Genomic DNA, 21,774 nt, shown 5'->3' on the forward strand with positions numbered 1-21,774 from the left:
GCTCACCTCCATGTTGGAAGGTGCCACAATATGGCATTAAACTCATCTATATACAGTATCTATCTTAGTCAATTATGTGTGTTTTGGGGAAAAATTCAGGCAAAGCAATGGATGACATCACCAGAAAAGTGATCTTTAAAACTACTATATGTAAGTTTATTGCAGGATACGATTCTGTCTTTGCTTAGCTGTGGTCTCTAGGCTTTCTCTGTCAGGCCAAAGCTGACACACTTATCAGACAGCAGTAACATAGGTAGCATCTAGTGGTGATACGTGAGAATAAAATGGGGGCGGGTCGGCCTATCTAATTACAGATGGTAGCTTTAAGTGTTTCATTATCATATTTGTTATAATGACAGGTCTATTCTAGCACAAAGAGAAAGTGAGCCAAAATGAGGAGTGCAGGAGCAGCTTCAGTGAGAGAGTCCCATACAAGTAGAAACACGTGGACAGAGGAAGGACTGAGGACAGAGACAGTCTGCCAGAGAATGCACACGGCTGCAGGGAGGCGCACACAGTGTAGTCAGCTGTAGTTACTGTAAGACTATTCGTAAAAACCAGTAACAACTGACCCCAATCATATCAGTGTTTTTAACTTAAAGGTACGCTGTGTAACATGGAAGGGTCTGCCAGCTGCTCACTCTATGGTAATGTTATTGCTTTGGTCTACAATGTTTCACAGTATAGATTAAACTATAACACAGGAGACAAGCAGGTTACAGCACTATGCTACATTACATGTATATGTTTAATGTCATATCATGGAACATTCCAGGCAAAGTAATAACAGCTCTATGGAGACAAGTAGGTAGTGGAACCTCCATCAGAACAGTTGCATGGTGCACCTTTAAGCTAAATTACAATTTTTGATTTCATCACAGCTCATGTTTACATAGTGTCTATACAATGCCTGTAGGAGGTAACTTAAGCCATTTACTCCTCCACATTTCATTGTAATAGCTTCAATTCACCTGTCACTCACTCAGAGCATGTAGAGGCTAAACAAAAAAAGGTGGAGGAAAGAGAAAGAGAACCACTGAATCACAATAAAATGACAAAATAACAGACGGATAGGTTCACAATTCAATTTTTTATCATTATTTATTATTGCCTCACATCTAAACAGTCTTCAGACACCAAACTGTACTGTTCCTGTAACATTATTCAGGACAGATATAAGTTACCAATTAGACAATGATAACACATTGTGAAATTCAATATATTGAAGTAAATATTGGTGATAAACGATAATATTGCAACTAATGTATGCCACTGACACAATGACCCTAAAGCAGATTTGCAATAAAAATAGCTGAATTAAACACTTTAGTACTTCGTCATATTAGTTTTTTATTCTACTTTTAAGCCTTAATTGTTATCCGACAGTCAAAAAATAACTCAAACGTTACCAGTAGTGTACAGTAGGAGTGTAAAAAACGTACACAGGATAAGTACTGACCCCCCAAAAATATAGTTCTATTTTTTATTTATAGAACGATTGATATAGTCGACATAGTACAGCATAGTATTTATCGTGAGAGACCTATTACCAATGGATTAAGTTCACATGAAAAGCCGGTAATACTCAGTTGGAAAGAATTGAAAATGGCTAGCATTTGAATACAAAAGCAGTATGGCCTCTTCGTTGTGCCGCTTCCACCCAAACCACCAGAGTCTGAACTGAGAGTCGCCACATAAACACTCCACAGACTGTCCAACGCAAACACCCAAATTACAACTTCTATTTTACTCTGAGCTGAGAGCTTCTTCCAGTCTCTTCAGTCTCTTCTAAAAGCTACACTCAAGGCAAAAGGATCAAGATGAGGATATCAGTAGGTAAATGTAAAACTATGTATTGCAGTACCGGTTTTATTCCCACAAACCATGCCACACCACTGAGCAAGACACTTAACCAGCCCTGTATCTGTTGGTCCTAAAGTGCCAGATTGCCATAACAGTAAATGTATTTTATTAATATTCACTAACATTTCATTCACAGTTTTGCTTATTGGATGCAGTTGAGCTGAATGAGACTTTAAGCAGTTCTCAAGGGTAAAGTTGCTTTGTCTAAAATGTTACACAGTATAGATTAAACCGATTTATCACAAGGGAGACAAGCAGATTACAGTTATAATTCAGATCCTATTCATAGAAGCAATTATGGTATTTTTGAGCAATAGAAACACCCTTAATGAATAAATGCTAGATGGATATGTTTAAAGTCATACCATGGAACAGTCCAGGCAAAGCAATAACATCTCCATGGAGAGAAGTGGGTAGTGGACCCTGCACCAGAAAAGTTGTGCAATGCACCTTTAAAACAATATATACCAGAAATGAATAGGAAAGTACTCATGTGATTTGCAACAACACTGAGCTGAATAGTCAATCATTAGGTTTAGTCAGTCAGGTGCAAAAATATCTCTCTGTGCACATAAAACTATAAAAATCTATTCAATAAGATGCTATCTGATGTTTTTTTTCTTTTATTTATTTTTTAACAAAATTTAGTTGTTTGTATAATCTTGCTATATTGATATGTTGCATTTCTTAAATTTATATGAGCACAAATCCATTTCCCCACTCACTCACACTCACTGTGCTAAGAATGGTTAGAACTTTAAAGGTTTACTATGTAATTTTTCGCGTGGGAGTCCGTCACGTTCTTGTTTCTATGGATATGTCATTGCTCTGCTTGGACTCTCCCCTAATATGACACTAAACAGCTCTACTATACATTTATTTTATTGGTTTTATTGCTCAAAAATACTTAGAAAACACATATCTGACCAGTAACTTGGCCTGGTTTGGGCTCCATGCTGATCGGCAGGTGCCATACTGTGAAACATTTCAAATGCAACAATGACATCTCCATGGAGAAAAGCAGGTAGCAGACTCTCCACCAGAAAAGTTGCACAATGCCCCTTTAAATTTAAATATCTTATACATAATTCTAAGGGGACGAATTCTTCTTAATAAATGTCCAGTTGCATGAGGTTTGGTGGTACAGACTTATGTTGGTGAAATGATGACATGTATGGCTAAATGAGAGGTCAGACTGGGTTGCTCTGTAGTTGAAGTTGCAACGTGTCCACATCACATCCAGACACTGCTTTGTGGAGGAGCCAGATTTTCTTCTCCCATTTCTCTCCACTCAGACGCTGTGGGACGGGCGAGATGCTGGAGGTGGGGGGCGGGCCTTCTGAAGATCATCCATGATTTTAAGTTATCTCAAATATTCAACCAGAAGTGCACGGTGTAGTTTACATCAATAATATGATTGGACAATATTGATGGGAAGATGGTGTTTGGAGAAACGTTGACTAGATAAGATTAGCTAAGCTCTCTAATCAAGTTTATGCACATCATAAAACTGTATATTTCCATAATGCAGGTCTACACAAACCTGAGTCTTGTTATTTCTTTTGCAATAGACATGACTAACTGTTTTCATTTCTGGCAATAATGAAAATATCTTCTTGCTAGGTCTAGAAAGTGCTTGACACCTCTATAAATCCCAGTCCTTACCATGCCAGGGTATAACGTGCAGGACAAAGCAGTTGTTTGGCCACTTGAACAAGTTGGGCTGCAATTAAACTATAAACAAGAATATCCTAATTGTTACAAGCATTCACTGGCTTCTTCCAATCACATCCAAAACACACTTTCTTCTGACTATTCTCTTATGTTCACATGCAAAAAACAAAAACAACCTCTACGTTATTGGAGCGAAAATAGTTGCAAGAGAGTTGGTATAGCTATTAATCCTGGGAAAAGAGGAGACGCGTCTCACGCCGCGATGCCGGTGCGTAAATGGTGTCTACGTTCATCATCCACGTTGGATGGGCAACGTGAACTTGTTTGACATGTTTTAAGGCGGCCCCTGTGTGATGAAGGCGGGACTCTGATTCCAACATGTACCAGTTATCCTAAGCGCAGGACCTCCCTAAAAAAGTCCAGGCATATAAAAGCCTAGCTAAGTCATTTGTTTGGGCAGTAGGGAGGTTCTGCTAGGGGTCTGGATTGGAGTTACGCACAGACCGGACCCTACCGTATATGAGTGGAGTCTGAGGAGAAACAGGATTCCCCTACCACAAAGAATCTACATGTCTAATATTTAGACATGTTCAGCTTTGTGGATATTCGGATAGCGCTGCTGCTCAGCGCAGCGGTGCTTTTGGCGAGAGGACAAGGCGAGGATGATAGTAAGTACCACTTTCAAACTTTGCTTTGGCTAGATTTGGGACTGTGGCACTGGCGCCTTGAGGATGTGGATAACGCAGGAGGATGCTGGGACTGCTCTGCGGGATACCTGACTCCAGTGGGCAGTGATGGGGCAACGTGTTTCACATCGACTTTTTTACGGAGTTTTTGAAGCAACTGTGCGATCGTATAGACCGGATTTTTTTTTTTATTGTGCTTCTCTCAGTAACGTGCACGTACTTGCTCAGTGTGCGTCCTGGGGACCCGAGGGGAGCAGCTGCGCTCTGATGCGTAACGACAGGACACTGGGTTCACAAAGAGTTGAAGCAAACCCAAAACTAAATCAAACACAGACAAGGGCAAAGTTTGATATTTAGACATCCACTGCACCTTTGCAGAGCGAAAGTCTGCTCCAAAACGACGTTTTGAACGAACCACCCCACTCTACCACACGTGCCAAGATATGCAGCGTTTAACAGATGTTTTCCGTCCATGGCCTAGTTAGGCCTAAGCCTGGACAATTAGACTTCTCAGTCTTTTTAGACTTTTCACTGAAATTTAAACGAAGAGCCATATTAATTATGATGTTTTAAAATTAAGATTTCGGTATGCACTTACACCGTTTAGGAACTTATCTTTTTCTGTAAATCACCACATAATAGAAAAAACAAAGCACTTCTCTTTTGCACAGAAATAAACTTTTTAAGTTAATGGAAAAGAAAATTGTTTTAGCTTGACGTCGACACCAAATTTGTCTAGACACTAATTAATCACCAGCGAAGGGCGCGGAGGAGCTCTCACTGTGAGTAGATGGCGCCGCCTTGTGGTCAAAACGTATACAGCAAGCGCATCATCCATATGCTCAGCTACTAAAAGAAAAATCACGCATTTATATATCCTCTCGTCAAAAGTGCATATTTAAAATTATGTGTTTTTAGTTGTATTATTTTAAATTACGTAGCAAACAAAATCTAGCCAACTGCTGGCAGGTAGGCCTGTTCACACGCGGGCTACCAATCACTCAAATATACGCACAAGTGAAAACTTAGTTTATAGGGTGTGTGAAGTGTTTCAGTTTAGTGTTAACGCGTGCTCAGGGCCACAGCCAAAACAGTTACTTTTCTGGAGTTTACTATGTAAATACTTACATTTCTCCTCTTTTCAGACCCACTCGGCAGCTGCACATCCGATGGACAGTTTTACAACGATAAGGATGTATGGAAACCCGAGCCCTGCCAGATTTGTGTGTGTGACAGCGGAAGCGTTTTGTGCGACGATGTGATCTGCGAAGACAGCTACGACTGCGAAGACCCAATCATCCCCGAGGGAGAGTGCTGCCCCATCTGCCCCGATGGTACCGTGCCATGCTCTACTCTGCACCTCACTACTGCGCAGTGGCGCCACCTAGTGCCCCATGCTCACCTTTGACCTATGCAGTCACGTGTCTGCCTGTCCAAAAACAGGTCGGCATTTTGGCCTTCTTTGGATTCACCAAAACGACCATTTGGAATTACAATTTTTGCCTTTAAAATCCAGTTTTTGGAATATACCTGCTTTGTTGAAGCCTTTCCTAATATTAATAATCTCAGTAATGAAATTACTGGAAGCAGCACTACCTGCATATGTCAAGTTCAGTCAAAAACATACAAGGCCTAAGCCTGCAACTGTGAAATGGGCTTTAGAGTCCTCTTGCAGAATCTGTTCTTAAGTTTATAGTGAAAAACTTTCTTATTGAGATATTTATTGTGTCCTTTTATTTTGGTTTCCAGGACCCATTACTGAAGTTCCTGTAAGTTCCTTTTCATCTTCTCTTTGGTCTTTGTCGTTACATTACATTATATTAGTCTCCCTAAAGCAGAAAATCCTAACAATTTTTTTTTGTTTTTTTCTGTAGGAAATCCCAGGTGAGCGTGGACCTAAAGGAGACCCGGTAAGTTCATGCTCGCCTTCATACTTCCCCCTCTGTTTTATAAACATATATACTAGCTAGATGTCTTCGCAGTCGTAGCTGTCAATCTTTCCAAGAGTACTTTGCAAATATTGATTATAATAATATCAATATTTGAAGCGGGAAAAGGGGTTTGGGTCTTAGGGGCCCATCTTGTCCCAGTCCCCCACAATTCTGTTGATAGATCCAGATGATCCAGTGCATTTATTACAAAAAAAGTAAAGATTAATATTTGCATGTGCCAGTTAAGCTATGCTACAGTATCTTGTAATGATGTGTGATGTAATGTAAAGGTCAAAAGTTCAGTAGGTCATTAAAAGTTCAAAGGTCAATATTCATTATGAGACAGTGAAACAAATCCCCCTGAGAACATTGCACTTCACATGAATGACAATTAAGAATTACATATTATTTTATTTTATGTTTTAGTTTTTATTGAAAGAAAAACTGAAAGATATATTTGTCTGATCCACATCATTCTTTATGTTTGCTCAGGGTCCCCCTGGTCCTCCTGGAAATGACGGTATTGACGGACAGCCCGGTCTCCCAGGACCTCCCGGACCTCCTGGCGCCCCTGGCCTCGGTGGAGTAAGTGTCTCATTTTCTCTTTTATATCATCTGTGACTGTCATTATAACATGTGGTTTATGGTGAATCTGAGCTGGAAAAACATACTTGAGTTTGGGTCACCAAATGTCAACCAATGATAATAAAATGATGTAATGTTATTTGTTAAATTCAGTGAACTATATATATATGGTGTATATTACCTTTACACCAACAAACTAACTCTGTGTCAGTGTAAATTAAAATGGAAAAATAGTACTGCTGATGCTCAAAGGTATTTTTATATATTATATGCACCTATTTAATTTAAGTAAAATATCTATAAAGCATGTTAGCCTTAGCATTTTGACTAAAGTCAACACACTTCCTTTGCTTGTTCTTACAGAACTACTCTCCTCAAATGTCCTATACTGACCACTCCAAATCCAGCGGCCCTCCTCAGCCTGGTCCCATGGTAAAGCACCTGCTCCACACACACACGCGCGCGCATATACACACACACAAATTCACCATCAGAAATGTCTTTACAATATCAGTCTAATTATCACAAACTAAAGGCTCTTTTCACTCTCAAATAACAGGGTCCCATGGGTCCCCGTGGCCCCCCTGGACCTCCTGGAAACTCTGTAAGTACCCCTCTCCTCACATCAAATCAGAAATGTGTAAAAAATAAATTTATGATAATGTTTTGTTTCATATAGGGTCCCCAAGGTTTCACTGGCCCCCCTGGTGAGCCTGGTGAGCCCGGTGCTGCTGTAAGTAACATTTTATATTTTTGAATGATTCTAACATCGAACACTGATTGCAAGTTGAAGCTGTTTTGTTCGTTTACATTGAAAACATCTGTTATTCCATTTTAGGGTCCCATGGGTTCACGTGGTCCTGCTGGTCCTCCTGGAAAGAACGGAGATGATGTAGGTTTTTGTTTTTCATCAAAAAATAGTTCCATTGACATTTTGTTATTTGTCAAATGTAAATTTAGATACATCTAAACTTATATTATCTCAAATCTGCTGTTTGTATCTTTAGGGTGAGCCTGGCAAACCTGGTCGCCCTGGTGAGCGTGGACCTGCTGGCCCCCAGGTGAGTGACCCCAGAGTTCAAAGGTCACAAGGTTAAACTGACATAAAATTTCTTATAATTTCCAATGTACAGCTACATAAATACCATTCATATATACTGGATGCAACTACGTCTACTACTACTAAACTAATATTTTAAATGTTGATTCTCTTTTCTTTCAGGGTGCCCGTGGATTCCCCGGAACTCCTGGACTTCCCGGCATCAAGGGACACAGAGTCAGTACTGAATCTCTATTTTCAAATGGGGTTTCCTGTTCAGTTTTCTTACCAAATCTGTTCGTCTTGCTCTTGTTTAGGGTTTCCCCGGTCTAGATGGAGCTAAGGGAGATTCTGGACCTGCTGGACCCAAGGTAAAATCAAAAACCATTGTTGTGGTGTATTATTATTTAACCTGGACAACTAAATCTAATTCTTTTTGCTACTGTTTCATAGGGAGAGCCTGGTACTCCTGGTGACAATGGTATCCCCGGTGCTATGGTAAGTTACAACCTTTTTGTAGTAGATAATTTAAATATTTATCAAGCTTCTCTCAGTAAAACAAAACAAAACAATAAAAACAAAATGAAAACAAAATAAAAATAGTGAGGAATAACATATAAGACAAGCAGATACACTAGTCACATTTTAGGTCATACTTTCCTTCCACATGGTACAACTGTGTGTTAAATATCTGTTTCTTTTTATGGTTATTATAAACTAAATCATATGTGTTTTTCATTTGTGTAGGGTGCTCGTGGTCTCCCCGGTGAGAGAGGCCGCCCTGGACCCCCTGGCCCCTCTGTAAGACAATAGCCTATGATTGATTTATAGTTTAATTTTTGAAGATTTGTATTATATTTAAATTATTCTTTCTCTTCTGATCAGGGTGCTCGTGGTAACGATGGCAACACCGGCCCTGCTGGACCTCCTGTAAGTATTCAGAAAGAAAGAAGTTTATTCATTATTACTGAAATATGTACAGTTTTCTATTTACATTTATACATGGTTCAATAAACATAAAAAATACAATAAAATTTCATCCAGTTCATAATTTACAAAATAAAAAAATTCTATTGCAATGAAATATTCATGGGTTTGAACTTCCTGTTATAGGTGACATTTTGAGGATATCTGTGTTATTTGTTAATTGCTATGGCAACAGTGCTAATTTTTAATTCCTTTGAACCCCATGGATAGACTCAAATAATACATTATGTCTAATCTATACATCTTTGTCGAAAATGTCTTCTATTTTAGTCATTGTCAATAGTTGTTTCAATAAATCTTTCTTTGTACATTTCAGGGACCCACCGGCCCTTCTGGTCCTCCTGGATTCCCTGGTGGTGCTGGAGCTAAGGTATGTTTTCAGTGACCAAAATATTAATATTGCACTTTGTCACCAATATCCAAGAGTCTTAATACTAGTCCCCTGAACTCTGATTGAACCCTGTAGCCACCAGATGGCACCAGCACACCTCTAATACCCCCTGCCCCAGCCCCTCCTCCCCCCTCCCCTCTCCCCCTTTACCCAGAGCAAGCCTCAGTTTAGCATCTGGCTTTGCTCTGATCTGATACAGGTTATCCTTGTGAGAATGAGAGAAGCAAGCTTGAATTTGAGCACTTTGCATGTGAAATAGACCAGAATCTGCACATGCTGCTTTTAATACTATGTATGGAGTAAAACAAATACAGGGTCTGTGTTTTGCTTAAGGCCCATATACACAGGATCACCAGTGTATTGTGAAGCTTATAGTAGACTTTTAACAATGAGCACATATTTAAACTATCACTGAATAACTCTATAGCTATATATTTTGTTTGAATGCATCTACCTAAATTTCAGACTGGGATCAGCAGGAATATCCAGAGGATCATGGAACAAGTGTTAGCCTTTGATCATATTTATATACTTATTTAATTCCTCTGAGGTACTTATTCTATGGAAACTAAAAGATTGTTTTATTTTTTAACAAAGTTGCACTGTCTGATATGCCAGAAGTAGTTTTGTGTAATTTAACAGTAGAATATTTGTATAATCTATGAAATATTGTCATTGCCTTTGGTGACAAGCTCTGTCACCCAGGAGTATCTCAGAGTAGAAATGCTGCTCCTCCACATTGAAAGGGGCTAGTGAAGGTGACTTAGATCTGTTTACGGCCCAGGAAGCAGTGGAGGATGTTGCCTATTGTGGATTATTTGTTTCCACAACAGTGTGGACTTTAAACTATGACTGACGACAATATGATTTTACTCCCACGCTAGACACGCTATAATAAATCTTTTGCTCTTGTTTAGGGAGAGACTGGTCCTCAGGGAGCTCGTGGTGCTGAGGGACCCCAGGGTGCTCGCGGAGAGGCTGGTAACCCTGGACCTGCTGGACCTGCCGGAGCTGCTGTAAGTATAGTATAATCCAAAATGTCTGTGAAAGCGCTATATAAATAAAGACTTACTTACTTACATAATATAAACCTATAATATACACCTATATCAGAGAACTTTAAACAGAGTATTGATGTTTTAATGTTGCTAATGACAACAATTCTCTTCTAATAGGGCAACCCTGGATCTGATGGTTCCCCTGGTGCTAAAGGATCTCCTGTGAGTATAACCAGCTTGTTTATGTCCATGCTTTACACTAGGGATGGGGAAAATGTCAACCACAAGATATCAGAATTGTCATATATCTTCTATTGTAAGAAAACTTGCAAAAGGGCTGAAAATTAACTTGCAGTATTATCTTTCATACAATATTATTAGGTGATATTTACTTTTATTCTCCTTCCAGTTTTCATACATTACATGAACCTTAATCAGGAAATGTACTGGCAGGTTTGAGCAACTTTATGATGGATTGCCAAAAATGTAACCTCAGATATATCTAAGGTATAATGAAAAGATATGAACATTGTCAATAAACTGCAAAAAGTGGAAATGAATACAGCTAAGAAACATGCAGTGTAATCTTCCAAACATTAGGTATCAAGTTACATTTTTTTTCCTATATTTTATATTCACTTTGCACAGTACATGAACCTTAATTAAGAAAAATACACATGCATATTATTGCGCATTTCTGATGGACTACCCAAAATATTATCTGATTATTATTGTAGGGAAAATGAACTAAAATATATTTAATTTTGGTCACCCACCTCTATTGTCTATCTGTATCCTATCCATCCACTCACTCACCTTTTCTGTTTAGGGTCCCGCTGGAATTGCTGGTGCTCCTGGTTTCCCCGGAGCTCGTGGTCCCGCCGGAGGCCAGGGAGCTATTGGTGCCCCTGGTGCCAAAGGAAACAATGTAAACAAAAAATAACATTAAGTCTTGTTATAATTTAAACTTTGTTCAATTATTAAGGTACATTAATGTTTATGCTTCTGTCCACAGGGTGAGCCAGGTCTTACCGGTGCCAGGGGAGAGCCCGGTGCCAAGGGAGAGCCTGTAAGTGAATAATATATTGAAATATTTGCAGCAGATCAGTCACTAGAGTTTTCACCCACTAAACTGAAGGCTTAGACATCTTTACTTCCTGTGTTGTTGTGTCCATGAGCAGGACATCCAACTTGCTACAAGAAGTCAGTTAATCAATAAATCAGTCAACGTTATTTACCCCCAAAAATCTATTCAGTTTACAGTTCTCTGGTCAGTAATAAAGAATTAATAGCTTGTATCCAGCCAGACTCAACATTAATCTGTTGATAAACTGTATTTATGATTAATTCCAAACAAATTGAAATCACATTCTGAATAGTCATGAATTGCAAATGAGTTAAATTATATTATAGTATTGTAACAATAATATCTTCTGCAAGCTATCCCATCTGATTATTAAAAAAAACTGCTAACCTTACAATGTGTACAAACAAAATGATGTGTACAAACAAATATAGTTGTATTAGTTCATATTTCAATCTTCTCTCAAATGTGAAACGCTCCTGGCTGGGTTAAAAATATTTTCTTAACTGTGACTATTGATTATAGATGGGATTACTTATCTATACTTGTGTCTGATTAATTTGTTAATTTGTAATGATGTATTTTGTGTCCAGGGCCCAGCCGGTATCCAGGGACTGCCTGGACCCAGCGGTGAGGAGGGAAAGAGAGGAGCTCGTGGAGAGCCTGGTGGTGCTGGAGCCCGCGGACCCCCCGGAGAGCGCGTATGTGACACTCTTAAAAATTCACCCTTAAAAAACTCGTTATTGGCAATTGATCAACCTTGATTTTCCATTTGATGGCATTCAAAAATTGGCTTTTAGTATTGATTATATGAACATAAACAAGAGGGTCTTTTAATCAGTGCTATTTAACACAAATATATCAAGTCTGAACTCTGCTCTAAACCACCTGCTGATAGAGGACTAGCTGTAGACCTCACCTATCCCAAGCATATGACTGATAATTCGACATCACCATCTTGATTAAAATGTGATTAATTGACCAGCCCTAATTAGACATCTCTAATAATGACAATACATCCAATCTGTGCCAAGCTTTACTGCCAAAACACAAAGATAGTACATATTGGGCCTGTAATATGACCTTTACCTTAGACTGTATTATAACTTTTATGAAACAGTAGCCTAGTGAAAATCACAAAGTTGCTAAAAAAATTGTTAGCAAAACATAATATTTGCCAGATCAACAGGTCATAGTAGAAAAGATACATTTCTCCAAATGAAGTAAAATGAAAAGATACTAGAAATGAACAAACAAGAAAAAATTTGGACAACCACTCTGTTGAACCTATATTAAGTATATAAAAATGACATCAGTCTTTCTTGCAATATGTTGCCTCACCTTTGTTGTTTTTGTCGATCATTGTAGGGTGCCCCTGGTGCTCGTGGTTTCCCTGGTGCTGATGGTGCTGCTGGAGGCAAAGTCAGTACCATTTCAGATTTAAGTCACAGGTCACTACTTCATATTATTCCTGTTCATAAGTTTAACAGATCTCCTCATGTGTGATAGGGTGCCCCTGGTGAGCGTGGTGCCCCTGGACCCTTGGGTGCTCAGGGAGCCACTGGTGAAGCTGGTAGCCCTGGAGCTCCTGGTGCCCCCGGATCTAAGGTATGTTTTGGGAACAGATTGTTATATTTTTTACACAATCATGTGCTGTATGGTTATAAAAAATTAGGCCTCAGTCCTTTATCCTTATTTCAATCAAATCAAAATCATAATCATAAGCATCAAATCTCAGAACTTGTAACTATTTAACACACTGTCTAACTACAAAATATCTTATAAAGTTAAAAGAATGTTTTGCTTTGCATTAGTTTTACCTCACATATACATGATATTTAATGAATGTTAATATATATATAATATATAAATGTGATTTTGTCTTAGGGTGTGACTGGTAGCCCTGGAACACCTGGCTCTGATGGCAAAGTTGGACCTGCTGTAAGTACTATACTAAATGCCTGATTAATCAATACTTGATCACTACAATATTGATCTTACTGTTGCATTTACTTTTAGGGTGCCCCTGGACAAGATGGCCGTCCTGGCCCCCCTGGACCCTCTGGATCCAGAGGACAACCCGGAGTCATGGGATTCCCCGGACCCAAGGGAACCAATGTAAGTGAATTAACCTGCTGGAGTGTGGTTTTGAGAGAAACTGCCATGTACATTATGTATCACACTTTGAATATTTCTAAAATGATGACCCATTTTCTCAGGGTGAGCCTGGCAAACCTGGTGAGAGAGGCCCTGCTGGTGCTTCTGGCGCTGTTGTAAGTTTAAATAGGACATCTTTTATAATCAGCTGAATAACCACGCAGATAATAAGTGCTGATGTTTGTGTTGTGATTATAGGGTGCCGCCGGCAAAGATGGAGATGTTGGTGCTCCTGGACCTTCTGGCCCCGCTGTAAGACCCCACTCTTTGTCCCATTTGCCCTTACTGTTTAAGTTTCTGTGATCCACCTAAAGTCCAACTGAACCTAATATCTTCTCTGTGTCCAGGGACCTGCTGGAGAGAAGGGAGAGGCAGGACCTGCTGGAGCCCCTGGATTCCAGGGTCTCCCTGGACCCCAAGGAGCAACTGGTGAGACCGGCAAACCCGGAGAGCAGGTACGACACCTAGACAAGTGGATGACTTCAGTCAATTACTTTGCATTAATGCTGTGATAATGATGTGTACTTTTCTTGATCAGGGTGTTCCTGGTGAGGTTGGTCCTCCTGGCCCATCTGGACCCAGAGTGAGTACAGCCCATATTTACCAAACCATATGTATACAGATATGTTACCCTGTTATGTTTAAATAATCCCTGTGTGGTGCTCCTGTAGGGAGAGAGAGGATTCCCTGGTGAGCGTGGAGGTCCTGGAGCTGGTGGTCCCACTGGCGCTCGTGGCTCTCCTGGTACTCCTGGAAACGATGGTGCCAAGGTGTGTTTCACAAACATTTTAATAAAAATGTGAACTTAGTGACTATATTTTGTAAAGCCAATGTCTCTAGCTGTGTTTATAATGATGAATAATAACCTTATATCTTCTGTCCCTCTGTAGGGAGAGCCTGGTCCTGCTGGTGCCCCTGGTGCTGCTGGTGCCCCCGGTATGCAGGGTATGCCCGGAGAGAGAGGAGCTGGAGGTATCCCCGGAGCCAAGGGAGAGAGAGTGAGTGCTGTTATGATACACACATTTAAATACTATAAAACCAAATAAATAGACAAGTATTATAATGTGTCTTTTTTTGTCAGGGCGATGGTGGTCCCAAAGGAGCTGATGGTGCCCCTGGTAAAGATGGTGCTCGTGGTCTGACTGGTGCCATTGGAGTGCCTGGACCTCCTGGTGCTCAGGGTGAGAAGGTGAGAAGAGAGAATGTTTTTTATTATTATTTATACTTGTGTATTATATTGTTTCATCCTCAAATATGATTCTGTTTTAGGGAGAGCCTGGTGCTGTTGGCGTTGCTGGACCCACTGGACCTCGTGGATCTCCTGTAAGTTCACTGTAACACATTTTCACTGGCATTTTGAATAAAAAAATTATGGTAAATAAAACATATTTTGTTATTTGATTATTTCAGGGTGAGCGTGGAGAGACTGGCCCTGCTGGACCTGCCGGATTTGCTGGACCTCCTGTAAGAAACTTTCAATAATAATTTAAAAACATTTTTAAATTAGTGTTTTTCTGTTTATTTTAAGAAAGTAAGTATATCTCACCAACTCCTTTCTGTTCATTTCAGGGTGCTGATGGTCAGCCTGGTGCTAAGGGAGAGACTGGAGACACTGGACCCAAAGGAGATGCTGGAGCCCCCGGCCCTTCTGGACCTGTGGGAGCTGCTGGACCTCAGGTTGGTCATGAACCTGGGTCTGAAAAAGGCATCTCTGGTTCAACATATATCATTTTAGTGTTGTAGTGTCATTATGTGTGTCTGACATAAATGTTTGTGTCTTCAGGGACCTGCTGGACCCACTGGAGCCAAGGGTGCTCGTGGTGGTGCTGGACCTCCTGTAAATTTCCTTTTTCAGAGAAAACTTTTGATTTGATCATAATATTAAAGTGAGCATTCACCCTTTTTGGTTTCATGTTTTAGGGTGCTACTGGTTTCCCTGGACCTGCTGGCAGAGTTGGACCCCCTGGCCCTGCTGTAAGTGTTACATAATGAACTTGTCTTTAAAGCTTATATTATTATGATCTTTTCGTGATAACTGATGATCTTTGACAGGGTGCTGCTGGCCCCCCTGGCCCCGGTGGACCCGTTGGCAAAGATGGACCCAGAGGACCTCGTGGTGAGACTGGACCTGCTGGACGCCCTGGAGAGGTGGGAGGCATTGGACCCGCTGGAATAGCTGGAGAGAAGGGATCCCCTGGCTCTGATGGAGCTCCTGTAAGTGATGACAGTGATAGTGCTTAAGTAAAGTTTTTCTTTGCTCCTCCAGACTCATGTCTGTGTGTTGTAGGGTTCCCCTGGTCTGCCTGGACCTCAGGGTATTGCTGGACAGCGCGGTATTGTGGGTCTGCCCGGACAGCGTGGAGAGAGAGGTTTCACTGGTCTGCCCGGACCTGGAGTGAGTGTTCTGTTTATAATACTGTGTTATGGAGAACTAAGTTTTATCATGATCAGCGCTCCTTCATTTGAACTCCTACATTTGAACTCCTACATTTGACCTTGTCCTTGTTGTGTTCAGGGTGAGCCTGGAAAGCAGGGACCCGCTGGCCTTGTAGGAGAGCGTGGACCCCCAGGACCTGCTGGACCCCCTGGACTGTCTGGAGCCCCTGGAGAGGCTGGACGTGAGGTACAGATCAGAGTTTAACTATACAACATAATAAGAATGCTCTAAAGTAATAAGACCAATCAAACAATGCATAACAATTTAGCACCTTGGACAAACCCATGTTTAAACTTGTGTCTGACCTCAGGGATCCCAAGGTCACGATGGTGCCCCTGGACGTGATGGATCTCCTGGACCCAAGGTATCCCTCTCTCTCTGTTTATACACTCTTTACCACAGTAATATGGTTGAAGAAAATGCTTCATGTATACTTCCATAGGGAGACCGTGGAGAGAGTGGCAATGCTGGACCCCCTGGACCTCCTGGTGCTCCTGGTGCCCCCGGAGCCGTTGGCCCCTCTGGCAAATCTGGAGATCGTGGAGAGACTGTGAGCATTTTCTTGCTTTATATAGTCTATTTATATCTACATATTTAAACTGTTGTATGATATCTGACGCCACACTGCCTTGCTCTTGTTGTAGGGTCCTGCTGGTATTGCTGGTCCTGCTGGTCCTGCTGGCCAACGTGGACCTGCTGTAAGTGCATCTCCACCTACACCTATCATCCATATAAACCTATGATATATTACTCTACATTGCACTATGATAAATCAATATATCTGTGCTTAGGGCCCTGCTGGAGCTAAGGGAGACCGAGGAGAGGCTGGTGAGGCTGGAGAGAGAGGCCACAAGGGACACAGAGGATTCTCTGGAATGCAGGGTTTGCCTGGACCTGCTGTGAGTATCTAAAACACATAAACCCAAACTGCTTTAAGTCATCACTCAAAGCACCTGTTATATTCTAATGTCCACATGTTTGGATATATAGGGCCCCTCTGGAGAGAGAGGACCTGCTGGTACCTCTGGACCCGCTGGACCTAGAGTGAGTATTAAAATTCATAAAATAAATTATTATTTATTGTACATATAAATATGAGCAAAGACATGCAGTTTGAATTACATTTAATAAGACTAAAGTTGCCTCTCTGTTGTGGCTTCTCAGGGACCTGCTGGATCCAACGGTTCCCCTGGTAAAGATGGAGTGAATGGCATGCCCGGACCACTCGGACCTCCTGGACCTCGCGGTCGCAATGGGGAGATGGGACCTGCTGTGAGTTTGTAGTTCAAACCCATAGAAACAAGCTTGTGGCTGATTAGATGAGTAGAAGATGTGTAGACCAGTGTTCTCAGACTACAGAGAGTAACAGATGCAGTATAGATGTCTGTAAGACTAATGTTGTTTGTAAAACACTGGTGTCTCCTCACAGGGACCTCCTGGACCTCCTGGACCCCCTGGACCCCCTGGACCCCCTGGCGGTGGATTTGACTTTGTGAGCCAGCCTCTCCAGGAGAAGGGCCCTGATCCTCTCCGCGGAGGACACTACCGTGCTGACGACCCCAAGGCCATCGCTGACCGTGACACTGAGGTGGACACCACCCTCAAGACCCTCACCCAGAAGATTGAAAAGATCCGCAGCCCCGACGGCTCCCAGAAGAGCCCCATCCGCATGTGCCGTGACCTGAGGATGTCCCACCCCGAGTGGAAGAGCGGTGAGTGTCAAAACGTGCATTATAGTGGTGAAATAGACAGATTCAAAGGACCCAGTTCATGAATACTTGTATTTCTCACAGGATCATACTGGGTGGACCCCAACCAGGGCTCTCCTCTTGATGCCATCAAGGTTCACTGCAACATGGAGACTGGAGAGACCTGCATCTACCCCAGCCAGTCCACCATCCCCATGAAGAACTGGTACATCAGCCAGAGCAGAGAGAAGAAGCACGTCTGGTTCAGCGAGTCCATGACCGGTGGATTCCAGGTCAGAAAACTACATCACCTTTTACTATTACTAAGAGATTACTACTACATCTACTAATATTCTCACAATGCTATAACTCATACTACTACTACTACCACACCTACTAATAATAATACTACTATCATTACTACCATTAGTACTACTCCAACTACCACTACTGCTAGAATCATTGCTATTAAATTACTACTACAATGCTACTACAACTACTACTACTAGTATAACACCTACTTCTAATTCCACATCGATATTTTGGGTGACCACCTCAAATTGCAGAAAAGAGGGACTTGTTGTAGAACCTGGAGTTATGTTTAATTTTAGTTAATAGAAAATTACTTTGAAAGAAAAAGAAAACAAACAACTTTTATATCAATCCATGGGGCATCAATTGTCTAATTAAATGGGACTAGGAAAAGAGGACCGAAAAGACCGTGACTACTACTACTACTACTACTACTACTACTACTACTACTACAACACTCTCGTTAAATACCTGTTCTACCTTCTTTACAGTTCCAGTATGGCAGTGAGGGCTCCGACCCAGAAGACGTCAGCATTCAGATGACCTTCATGCGCCTGATGTCCAACCAGGCATCTCAGAACATCACATATCACTGCAAGAACAGCATCGCCTACACAGACGCTGCCACGGGCAACAGAAAGAAGGCTCTGCTGCTCCAGGGCTCCAACGACGTGGAGATCAGAGCCGAGGGCAACAGCCGCTTCACCTACTCCGTCAGCGAGGATGGCTGCACGGTACGCACCATGGGGGGATAGGGGGGTAGTCAAAAGGATCAAAATCAATCAGTCAAATAATCAAACTTTATTTATAGAGCTCTTTACGACCACCAATATGCTTTACATTAAAATCAACACAATATAAAAACATGGAAAAGCAATGCCACTACGTTACTCAGTATTAAAGAATAGATACGTTGTAGCCCTGATTTAAACAGGCGAAAGTAAAAAAATCAGAGAGTCAGAGATACTAAAACTGGTATTGAAACATGATACTCATTTGTGCAAGTATTGATGATCTAAAAATGACATCAACAGGCCAAAATTTTACCTTTTTTGAACAGTTAAAACCACATAGGCAAAGCAAGTTTATTTGTATAGGTAAATTTGTACAAGAAGTAATTCAAAGTGCTTTACAGAATATGAAAAACATTAAAACAAACAAAATATAACATAACACAACATAATGAAAGGACTGTTAATTTGTGTTGAAAATAACTATTGTCTATAAATGGAGCCTTTCAGAATTGTCATGGGGGTATCAAAATGGGTAGGAGTATTGAGTCTTTTTGATTTTTTTATATTGTGACAACACTAATTGGAGTATGTGTTTTAGTTATTCAATATGAGGAATATTATTTTGTCATGTCTGAATAGATTTTGATGCTTGCATAGACTTGGGAATTTAATGGTTGTAACATTTGGTCTTACTGGTTTAATAATGGCAGTACAGTCAGTCAGTCATAAATTTACAAGGGTTTCAGAAAGATAAAAATTTGTACCATTGTTATACCAATTGACACAAATAACATGAACTAAAATATTATGTTTTTGAATGGGTAAAATTAATCAAAATACCACATAATACCAGAGAGCTGAACCCATAAATATCCATCATAGAGATTAGAGAGCCCTTTAGGGTTTATACAAGTGAGGAACTGATTCTGCTGGTTGATTGACACAGAAAGTAAAATAATTAAATAGTCAAAATCAATAGTTGATTTGAAAATGTATAGCTTTGATCAGAGGATAAAGATGTTTAATGTTTATGGAATATTGAAGACAAATCTTCAATATTTAAAGGTACATTGTGTAACTTTTCTGGGGGAGGGTCTACCAGCTAGTTTCTCCATGTTATTGCTTTGTCTGAAATGTTTCACATTATGGCATTAAACCTTTCATCATGGAGTCAAACCAAGCTAAGTTACAGTTACAGGTCAGATTTGTAGAAAGGCGATCCCTCTCTCAGAATGCCTGTTTTTCTAGGTATTTTTAAGCTATAAAACCACCTGTAATTGAATAAATACTTAGATCTGTTTAATGTCATATTATGGAAGCTTGAAAGCAGAGCAATAACATATCCATAGAAACAAGATGGAGACAGAACTCCAACCAAAAAGTTGCACAGTGCACCTTTAAGTAACTACACTGAGGCAAGATGACTAGTACCTTCTTACTTCTTATTGTGTACTTATTTCCTTTACTTATTTTGCTTATTTAGTTACTTATTTACATCTAATTAATTCTATCTCTCTTTTTCCTCCCTGCAGTCACACACTGGCACATGGGGCAAGACAGTCATGGACTACAAGACAACAAAGACATCTCGCCTGCCAATCATTGACATTGCTCCTATGGATGTTGGTGCTCCCGATCAGGAATTTGGCGCTGAAATCGGCCCTGTTTGCTTCTTGTAAAAATGAACGAAATATGGACATGAAATTGTTGTTTTTTTCTAGCAGTTCATCTCTAAAATCCCCCCTTTCTGTGCATTCAAACTCATTCGGCTGCCTACGGTCAACATGCTCTCAAAACCACTCTACAAAGGATTGTTCAATCATGAGAAGTTTGGGGACTGCTACTTTTCTACCAAAAACCCAAGGACACTTTTTTTTTAAAATGACACCTTTATTTCCACTGGCAACAAGAAAATAATATATGGTTTTGTATATGAAAAAATTCCCTTCGGATATTTTGAAAAAACAGATGACCTTTGCCATTTTTGCCCACCACTGCGGAAGGACATTGAAAACAACAAATAAATTGTACCATTTTTCTGGTGTTAAATAAATTGTAAAAAGTGTGAAGTGTCTTCTTGTTCTAAATTTCCAAAACACCAAAATGATACCAGCAAGACAAAGGAAATATGTAGATGGCTACCTCAATACAAGAAGTCACCCCAATAATCACACAGTTTGCAACATCCTAAGGTGCTCAGACCAGCTTATATTTGACAGTGGGTTTCTACTGTCAATATTGTAACTATTTCACCAATGCCTGCAGAACGTGGTGCTATAAATTTGACTTTTTGTTGTCTATGCAGTGCAATTTTGCCTTCTGACGTGTTGGTTTTGAGAATGGAGGTCCTATGCAAAGATGTAAAGCATGCATCATATATATTTTGTAGATACAACAACTCACCCTGGTTTAAAACTCCTAACTTTTCTGCCCACATCTTGTCTGTTGTACCACTGTGGAAATTCTCACTAAAATATCTTGCACACATCTCTCCATGTTGTTAATGTTTGTTTCTTGATGTCTTTTCGCGAAGGGTTTCTAGAAAAAAAGGAAATTTGAAGCAGACCCACTTTCATGGTTTTAAAGAGAGATTCTGTACTTATTTTGTACATGTATAATAAATCGAGATGTTTTTAATTATTTTGGGTGCTGAAATAAAGCATGTGAAGTGGTCTACTCAGTTTTCACTGTCCTGTGTGCAACTGTTGTGAAACTTAAAAAAAACATTATACTTTAGTGCATTTGACACTTGCATACACATTATATAATGTATCAGTGGAGCCCGATCTACATGTTCCACAATAGTTGCCCTGACATTTGCCATATGCAGTGAAAACAGGCCCAGAGAAAAACCTAGATTATAAAAACACATTTAAATATATGAATTAAGTTAAATGATGGTAAAATTCACACATAAAAAGTATACACTGGTGAGGAGAGATGTGTGCTATGCCATCTGTTGTTTTCAGATGCTGCAGTGACACCTGGTGGACATATTCTGCAGCACTAGTGCATTGAGGATAAGGTAAGGTTGTGTTTTTATTTAAAGAGGCAGTGTGTAACTTTTCTGGTGGAGCATCTGCCATTTGCTTGTCTCCATGAAAATGTTATAGCTTTGCCTGAAATGTTCAAGAAATGAATCTTGAATTTATTTTGCATTTATTCAACTACATGTGTTTTTATTGCTCAAAAATGTCTTGAAAAACAT

The 21,774-nt window shown here is 40.3% G+C and overlaps 1 protein-coding gene across 1 annotated transcript; it reads left to right on the plus strand.

Annotated features, from left to right (window-relative positions):
- Window positions 1-4,008: 4,008 nt before the first annotated feature.
- col1a1b (collagen, type I, alpha 1b) lies at window positions 4,009-21,242 on the plus strand. The gene is made up of 50 exons (XM_055150403.1): window positions 4,009-4,205; window positions 5,369-5,557; window positions 5,973-5,992; window positions 6,098-6,133; window positions 6,647-6,739; window positions 7,103-7,171; window positions 7,299-7,343; window positions 7,419-7,472; window positions 7,578-7,631; window positions 7,747-7,800; window positions 7,962-8,015; window positions 8,096-8,149; window positions 8,232-8,276; window positions 8,526-8,579; window positions 8,664-8,708; window positions 9,082-9,135; window positions 10,074-10,172; window positions 10,332-10,376; window positions 10,984-11,082; window positions 11,170-11,223; window positions 11,832-11,939; window positions 12,607-12,660; window positions 12,748-12,846; window positions 13,126-13,179; window positions 13,258-13,356; window positions 13,458-13,511; window positions 13,594-13,647; window positions 13,743-13,850; window positions 13,934-13,978; window positions 14,067-14,165; window positions 14,286-14,393; window positions 14,477-14,584; window positions 14,665-14,718; window positions 14,806-14,859; window positions 14,965-15,072; window positions 15,179-15,232; window positions 15,316-15,369; window positions 15,448-15,609; window positions 15,683-15,790; window positions 15,911-16,018; window positions 16,143-16,196; window positions 16,275-16,382; window positions 16,477-16,530; window positions 16,624-16,731; window positions 16,823-16,876; window positions 16,997-17,104; window positions 17,262-17,544; window positions 17,626-17,813; window positions 18,324-18,566; window positions 20,099-21,242. The coding sequence occupies exons 1-50, from the start codon at window positions 4,124-4,126 to the stop codon at window positions 20,243-20,245; spliced, it is 4,338 nt and encodes a 1,445-aa protein (XP_055006378.1). The 5' UTR covers window positions 4,009-4,123; the 3' UTR covers window positions 20,246-21,242.
- The last annotated feature ends 532 nt before the right edge of the window (window positions 21,243-21,774 follow it).

This window comes from Boleophthalmus pectinirostris, unplaced genomic scaffold, assembly GCF_026225935.1.
Source record: "Boleophthalmus pectinirostris isolate CB_2022bp ecotype Guang Dong unplaced genomic scaffold, ASM2622593v1 HiC_scaffold_14, whole genome shotgun sequence".
Lineage (NCBI taxonomy): Eukaryota > Metazoa > Chordata > Actinopteri > Gobiiformes > Gobiidae > Boleophthalmus > Boleophthalmus pectinirostris.